Raw genomic sequence first — 8,404 nt, forward strand, 5'->3', positions numbered from 1 at the left:
GGGATAATGTGAGCTTACAGCGAACTTCCATCACTACTACCTATAATTTTCTAGTTATTTTATCATCCATTGAATCTTTTCTTCCAGTAGCTCTGACGACCGAAGGCAAAACTGAAACACGGAAGGAGAAAGCAAAAGCAAAGAAAGCTCCAAAAGGAGGCGAGCACCCGGTCTTTCGTCCTGCGGTCCCTTTAAGAGAAGAACCTCTTGGGACCGGCAGTCCCAACCGACCCCAGTTTTAACCGAAACCTAACCCGGACTTCCCCCTCTTGACTCAAATAAGACCAACTTTGGATTTTCCCTCCCCTATTGACCAATCAGATTCTGTTACCAGGCAGACTTTAGCTGCCGCCGGTGCGATCCCGGCGCCTTCTGTCTCCGGGTGGCAGCAACAACCAATGATATAACAGGCCGTCCGAGTATCTAGGCAGATCGGGGCTGTTCCAGCCATTCAGAAAAAAGAAAATAAAGCAACGCACGAGCCCACTGGGCCAGGACCGTGGGGCTGGGCTGGAGTGAAGGTGGCTGCGAGGTAGTTTCTCTTTCTCCCTTACCTTTATTGTTGCTTGTGTTGGAAGGCGACTGTTCAAAGGTAGGGAGGGCGCAATATGAGTTGGGAGGAGAGCAGAAAAAGATTTTGGCTGTATTTTCAACTGCTTCTTCACCCATGTGCACGTGCCCCGAATCTGGGACCCCATTCCCCCAACCGGGTTTCCTACGCCCAGCCCAGGAGTTCCGCTACCCTGAACCCCTCACTTTGCAGCAACGCGGGATTGAATGGAGGGGGAAGGGAGGGAGGTGGGGGCGCGCATCAGGATGGGATGTTGAGGGAGATGACGTAGGGGCCGGCGACGTGGGGAGGGGGAGCTGCGGGGGAAGCCGTGGCGAGATTAAGTAATGAGAACTTGGGCCCAGTTTTTTCCAAGCCTGGAAGGGCAGAAAATGTTCGTATCCTTTCTGACCTCCCAGGCAAATTCAGTGGTGAGGAGCATATTAGAAAATTAAACAACTTTGTCTTGTGGTTGTTATTGTTGTTTTTGAGGGGAAGGAGGGCAGTATGGGGTCAGAGGCAGAAATGAAATTTTCTTTCTAATGTGGATTCCCAAACCCCCCTATCTCTTCCTTTACAGTTTTCCACATTTAGGAGACTGCAGAAAGGTGGGGCAGATAGAATGGAGATGGCAAAGATCTCTGGGTATATATGGCCCTGGAGAAGTAATGGAATAATTTCTAATTTTTGGAGAAGGCGAGTTTTAGAAAAAGACCACTGGGGAAATTTGGAGGCTTTCTTTCTGTTTTTCTCTCTTTCTGGTTAGAGAGATGAGGAGTGCCCTGGGGCCTCCGGGGTGGGGTGGGGAGGGAAGTTAAATCTTCTTGTCCTGTCTCCTCCCAACTCCAGCCCTCATGCCGGGATGGCAGAAGATGAACCTGATGCTAAGAGCCCAAAGACTGGGGGAAGGGCCCCCTCAGGTAGTGCTGAGGCAGGGGAACCCACCACCCTCCTTCAGAGGCTCCGAGGTACCATTTCGTAAGTACTCATCACCACCTCTAAACCTCATTCCGGACCTGGGGATAGATCCCTGTAGCATTTCACTTGCTCTGTAGATGATCTCCCCCTCCCAAGCAAGTGCATCTGACCAGGGGAGATTCTTCATCATGGTAGCAGTTCTTGAGCACCCGCTAGGCTTTTCAGACCTCTTCCTCTCCCTGGCAGTCAGACATAGGGATGGGGAAAAATCTTGTGTATGACCTCCAGCTTTCTCCTCTTCTCCACAGCAAGGCCGTGCAGAACAAAGTAGAGGGAATCCTGGTGAGTATTTTGGGGAAGAGGGCAACAGGCAGATAGAATTGGTGGGAGATGAAGATGGTGAGGATATGGGTAAGAAAGGTTTATGCGAGTCAGTGTTGTCTACCCTGTCAGAAGATAATTGGCCTTGCAACTTGCTATCACTTTGACCTTGAGCATCTCACTTCATCTCTGTGACCTCTTGTGTAGAAGCCCAATAGAAATAAAATCAGAGGTGATCCCCTCCGCTCCCCTTCTCACCTTGGTAGCCCCTAAGGGCTCCTCAGGGCACAGTGAATGCACAGCCTCAAATCATTTCTAAGGTCCTTTGTCAGCCTGCCAGTCACTAAGTCAGCTGGACTTTTTAGTAAGGATCAGAGGGTCCTACCTTGGGTCCTTCTTGGCCTTATTATTTCTCCTGCCTCTGTTCCTCCCTACCTCAGCAAGATGTACAGAAATTCTCAGACAACGACAAGCTGTATCTCTACCTTCAGCTCCCCTCAGGGCCCAGTACTGGAGACAAAAGGTAGGTTTGGTGCTAGAATTTTAGATATCAGAGGTTCTGATTCTTCAAGAAAGGCTCCCTAAAAAGGGGCAGGGTGAATAGGAATCCTCATAACAGTATCCTTAGTGGGGAAGAAAAGTCCCTGACCTGCCTTGGTTTACCAGGGGAAGGTGGATTCTGGATGAACTGATTCAGTCCAGCACTACTGAGGTGATAATCTGGATAGAACCAGGGCAACTGTTGGGATGTTAGTAATACTTGTCTCTTTTACTTCTCTTGCAGCTCAGAGCCAAGTACACTCAGCAATGAGGAGTACATGTATGCTTATAGGTGGATCCGCAACCACCTAGAAGAGCATACTGACACCTGCCTGCCAAAGCAAAGTGTTTATGATGCCTATCGGTGGGTGGATGGGGGGTGGGTGGGATGGTGGGCACAGGACTACCCCCTCATCCCTGGAGAGCTCCCTGCCTTGATAGAGCCTGACTTCTTAAAGGGTTTCCCAACCTTCATCCCCAGGGACCTTCTGAACCCACTCCCAAACCTCCTTCTCTGAGTATCTTCCCACTCTGTCCCCCACGCACTCAGGAAGTACTGTGAGAGTCTCGCCTGTTGCCGCCCACTCAGCACAGCCAACTTTGGCAAAATCATCAGAGAGATCTTCCCTGACATCAAAGCCCGAAGGCTTGGTGGCCGGGGCCAGTCCAAGTATCCTTGACTGGAGAGGTTGTGCTAGAGGACCTGGGGAGGAAAACTTAGTATGTGAAGGGACAGGACTGGAAACAGCCCAACCTTCCTAAGGGGCTTGGAGACCCCCATGTGTTGGTTGCCCCTTAACTTAAACGTCAGATATTGCTACAGTGGCATACGAAGGAAGACCTTGGTATCTATGCCGCCCTTGCCCGGACTTGACCTAAAGGGCTCTGAGAGTGTAAGTAACAACCCTCCGACTGCACTCTTCTCTCCAAGGTAGAAGTCAGAGGACTTTGGGCGATGTTTTGAGGCCTGACACAGCCTAGGTCATTCTGCACACAGTTTCTGGGTATATAGGGCATGCCCTTCTGCCTACCCTACAGCTGAGGCAGAGGAGGGAGAGAATTAGTGGGTTTCTGGGATGGGTTGATAGAGGCTACTCCCATCCCTAGTCTGGTCTTACTTATGGTCAACACTGTGTCTGAGAGGTGTGGAGGGTCCTTTGTTCAGAGTGTGATTGGGCGTGTCCTTCCCGCCTGCAGCCAGAAATGGGCCCAGAAGTAACCCCAGCACCTCGGGATGAACTGGTTGAAGCAGCCTGTGCCCTGACCTGTGACTGGGCAGAGCGAATCCTGAAACGGTCCTTCAGTTCCATCGTTGAGGTCGCCCGCTTCCTGCTACAGCAGCATCTCATCTCTGCCCGATCTGCACACGCCAATGTGCTCAAGGCTATGGGGCTTGCCGGTGAGTGGACCCCCTCTTATGTTCTGAGAAACCCTCAGCCACTTTCAACCTCAAAGGCCCTCCCACATCCTAGGATAGAGACACCTTGGATTTGCCTTCTATTCCTAGAGAGCCTTCTAGGACATACCTTAGACCACCTTCTTTTCCCTGCCTCTGCCAGTCAGTCAGTCAGAATCGCCTCCCTCCTCCATTCTGTTTCCTCCTCACCTTGTTACCTTTTCTGGCACCTCTGCAGAAGAGGATGAACATGCCCCTCGGGAACGGTCATCTAAATCCAAGAATGGTGTAGAGAATCTGGAGGGCGGAGCCCATAAGAGACCAGAGAGACAGGCCCAGGTAAGGAAGTTGATGTCCTTGACCTTGCTCCCCTGGGTTGGGGGTTTAGTATATCCTTCCCCAGTGGGTCCAGTACTTTTTCACCTCCTGTGTCTGTATTTCCTCCTCTGTCCAGTCTTCCCACTTTTTGTGTTCTTCTCTTTACTTTTTAGCCTCCTAAGGAGCTGGACCCCCGGGCGGGGGCTGGCCCCCCAGCACGCGGAGAGCGAAAGAAGAGTGTAGTGGAGAGCCCAGCGCCAGCAGCCAATAACCCACAGGTTAATGCCCTAGTGGCCCGGCTGCCTCTGCTTCTCCCTCGGGCCCCTCGCTCACTTATTCCACCAATCCGAGTCTCTCCACCCGTCCTGGCCCCCAAGCTTTCTTCAAGCACTCTGAAAATGGCTACACTGCCTCTGCCCCCTAGAGCTGGGGGACCCCAAGCAGCTGTGCCCATCATTAACATGATCTTACCAACTGTTCCTGCTTTGCCTGGACCTGGACCTGGGCCTGGGCCTGGGCAAGCTCCACCTGGGGGGCTCACTCAGCCGAGGGGCACAGAGAACAGGGAAGTGGGCATAGGTGGTGACCCGGGACCCCATGACAAGGGTGTGAAGAGGACAGCTGAAGTACCTGTGAGTGAGGCCAGTGGGCAGGACCCACCAGCTAAAGCAACAAAGCAGGATATAGAGGATACAGGAAGTGATGCCAAAAGAAAACGGGGGCGCCCTCGAAAAAAATCAGGTGGAAGTAGGGAAAGGAATTCTACCCCTGACAAGTCAGCAGCTGCCGTGGACTCTGCCCAGTCCTCAAGGTTACCACTGGAGACGTGGGCCTCTGGAGGGGAAGGCAACTCAGCTGGAGGGTCAGAGAGGCCAGGGCCAATGGGAGAGGCTGACCTTGCCCAAGGTCAGGAGGATGGTGCTGTTTCCAGAGGAGGAAGGGGCCCCAGTTCCCGGCATGCCAAAGAAGCAGAAGATAAAATTCCGCCTGTCACCCCGAAAGTGAGTGTCATCAAGGGCAGTAGAAGCCAAAAGGAGGCTCTTCATTTGGTCAAGGAAGAGGTAGACACTGCAGCACAGGGTAATAAAGACTTAAAGGGGCATGTGCTTCAAAGCTCCTTATCCCATGAGTGAAAAGACCCCAAAGCAATACCCCCATGATAGGTATGTGGGGAGGAGTGCTATGTTAACTCTACCTGTCTGCCTAGTAGAGGCCCTTCTTTGCACTTGCTTCTCACTTGGCTCTTCATTCTCTTCTGTATAGACAGCTGAGGCACCCTGTCTTGCATAGTGCCTGGTTCTTGCCTCTTACCGTTCCAGCTCAATACCCTTGGCTTTAGAGTCACTAATAAATCTGTACTGACCGTCTTACCTGGATCCCTGTGCTATCCTGTGGAAATATAGGGATGGAGTATGATGAATGTATAGGTTAGGCATCTTTCAATTTTAAATCATAGAAAACCTAACTCAAACTGGCTTAAAAATAAAAATTTATTGGCTCACATGACTGGAAAGTCCAGAGGTAGTGCTGGCTCCAGGTAAAGCTGATCCAGTGGCTCAGTATGTCTCTAAATACCTGATTGATTTTCTTTCCCTACTGTTCTACCTTCTGTAGTATCAAGCCTGGTCCACCTCATGGCTGCCAGCACTCCTAGGATTACATGTTTTCCTCATTTATGTCCAGCCAGAAAGAGAGGGCATCTTTGTGCCAGGAATCCTAGCAAAAGCCCTAAGATTCACTCTGGTTAGGCCAGCCTGGGTCACATGCCTGCCCCTAACCAATCACCGTGGCCAGGAGTTTGGTAGATGCTAATTTGCTTATTTATTCTACATCATGGACTGTACCTTTCGAAAAAAGGGCAGGATCAGCCTCCTTAGAATCACATAGATCCCTAAATGGAAACTAGGAGTGGGGAGTTCCTGGGGAGACAGCTGACACCTAGCCACTGCTATGAAGTACCTGTGGTTTTAGCTTGCTAGGCTGAGATCAGCTATACCTGCTTCCTCTTTTCCAGTCTTGCATTTTCCTTACTGCAGCTATGATCTCTTTCCTTTTGTTCCAGTCTCAGAAGGAATGAGAGGGAAATCATTCTTCTTTAGGGACTATCTCTTTAGTCTCATTTAGATGACAATCCCCTTTCTTTACATCTCAAAGATGGATATCCTTCCTTTTCCTGTTTCCGAATTTTAGGTTTCTCCTCATTCCTGCTTCCCTGTCCCCCACCCTACTGCCTCTTTCACCATGTAGAGTGAAAGATTTACTCCCTAGTCATTTTATTAAATTCATTCTGTATCCACCAGGTGTCAGTCTCTTGTCATGTATGTGTCAGGACTTAGCCAGGATTGTGGGGTTTAGGCTATGTGTATGGAAGGGGGTAGCTGCGCATATCAGGGAGCACCAGTAGGAAGGGAATCCAGGTATGTATTTGGAAAAAGCAGTAAACCAGCTGATATTACTTGAGGACCTACTGTGTCTTCTGCATAGGGTAGCTTCTGTCAGGGATTCTCAGTTTTCTTTCAGGGAGCGTTCATTCATTTGTTCATTTATTTCCACCATTGCAGATTTTTAAAAATTACAATATGTAATGTTTGATATCTATAAAGAATATATTTAAAATGGATAAGTTATGAAGCATAATAATTAAATGACCCATCACCCAGTTTGTACATTAAAACATTAGAAATACCATTGAATTTCTTGTGTTCTTCCCCTGTCCTATCCTTCTTCTCCCTAGAGGTAACCACTATCCTTAATTTCGTGTTTATTAATGACCTGCCATATATATATATATATATATATATATATATATATATATCCTCTCCATGTATGTATATATTCTTTAAAAATGTATTGTTCAGTTTTGCTTTTTAGCTTTACAAAATTTTATTCCCTAATACTCCCCTGTGGTTTGCTTTTTTATTTCACTTAACATTATTTCTAAGATTCGTCCATGTTGTTGTAGATAGCTATTATTCGTTCATTTTTATCCATATAATATTTCAAGTGCATAAACCACAATTTACCCATCCACCTATCTGTGGACATTTGGGTTGTTCCGAGTTTTTTGCTGTTACAAATGATGCTGCTACTAACATTCTTGTACAGGTTAGTGCCTTTGTTTTTATTTTTATTTATTTATTTATTTTTTGGCCATGTTGGGTGTTGGTTCTTCATTGCTGCGTGCGGGCTTCCTCTAGTTGTGGTGAGCAGGGGCTACTCTTCGTTGCAGTGCACAGCCTTCTCATTGCGGTGGCGTTGAGGAGCACGGGCTCTAGGCACGTGGGCTTCAGTAGTTGTGGCACGTGGCCTCAGTAGTTGTGGCTCACAGGCTCTAGAGCACAGTCTCAGTAGTTGTGGCGCACGGGCTTAGTTGCTCCGCGGCAAGTGGGATCTTCCTGGACCAGGGGTCAAACCTGTGTCCCCTGCATTGGCAGGCAGATTCTTAACCACTGTGCCACCAGGGAAGTCCCAGTGCCTTTGTTTTTAGTAAGATTTCTAAGGTTTCTAAGATGGTTCCTTTGGTCTGTACACCCTCTTTGTTGGAGACTGTTCCCTCTTGCTCATTCTCTAAAAGGGTTGACATCAGATTGAAATGAACTGTCCCTTGAAATTTTGATAAAACTTACTTGGTAAGCCCTCTGAACCTGGCATTTCTTTGTGGGAAATATTTTAACTATTGATTTAATTTCTTTAATAATTATAGGCTATTTGGGCTTTCTATTTCTTCTTGAGTCAATTTAGGTAAAATGTTTTTCTAGAATTTTGTGCATTTTATGTCATTTTTTTAAAATGAAATTTAGTCCGTGTTCCTTTTTGCCTCTGCTCCCTGGGTAGTTGTGTCCTCCTTTTCATTTCTTCTGTTTACTTGTGCCTTCTTTTCTCCCCTCTTGACCAACTACACCAGAAATTTATTTTACTTGTCTGATTTTAAGCTGCCACTTTGGGCTTTGTTGATCCTCTGCCTTATATATTTGTTTTCCACTTCATTAATTATGGATCTTATCTATAGTATTTCCTTCTGCTTTCTTTAGATTTAATTTTAGGTTCTTTTACAACATCTTAATTTTAATCTTAATTTTTATCTAATTAATTTTCAAGCTGTCTTTTTTCTATTATAAGTTTTTAAAGACCCACTTCCCTATATTCTCCAGATTTTTCTGTTTAAAGTATTTAAATTATTACTTAGTTCTAAGAATATTTAAATTACCTTTATGACTTTTTTGATTCATGATTTAGAAGAGTTTTATAAATTTCCAAAATCTGGATATTAAAAATTTTATCTTTTTTTTTTTTTTTTAAAAATAACAGCTGAAAATTAGTGAGAAACTACTATGTGCCAGGCACTGGGCTTGGTGCTTAAA

General features: G+C 47.0%; 1 protein-coding gene across 2 annotated transcripts; it reads left to right on the forward strand.

Moving 5' to 3' along the window:
- Window positions 1-455: 455 nt before the first annotated feature.
- Window positions 456-6,814, forward strand: RFX5 (regulatory factor X5). 2 transcript variants are annotated; one of them, XM_007130469.3, is made up of 10 exons: window positions 456-532; window positions 1,400-1,528; window positions 1,777-1,810; window positions 2,230-2,312; window positions 2,574-2,693; window positions 2,880-2,999; window positions 3,141-3,222; window positions 3,527-3,728; window positions 3,964-4,064; window positions 4,217-6,814. In XM_007130469.3, exons 2-10 carry the CDS (start codon window positions 1,413-1,415, stop codon window positions 5,174-5,176), a joined length of 1,818 nt encoding a protein of 605 aa, XP_007130531.2. In that variant the 5' UTR covers window positions 456-532; window positions 1,400-1,412; the 3' UTR covers window positions 5,177-6,814. The 2 variants fall into 2 exon arrangements, with proteins under 2 accessions (XP_007130531.2, XP_028344627.1); XM_028488826.2 differs by having other exon boundaries at window positions 516-592.
- The last annotated feature ends 1,590 nt before the right edge of the window (window positions 6,815-8,404 follow it).

This window comes from Physeter macrocephalus, chromosome 4, assembly GCF_002837175.3.
Source record: "Physeter macrocephalus isolate SW-GA chromosome 4, ASM283717v5, whole genome shotgun sequence".
Classification (NCBI taxonomy): Eukaryota; Metazoa; Chordata; class Mammalia; order Artiodactyla; family Physeteridae; genus Physeter; species Physeter macrocephalus.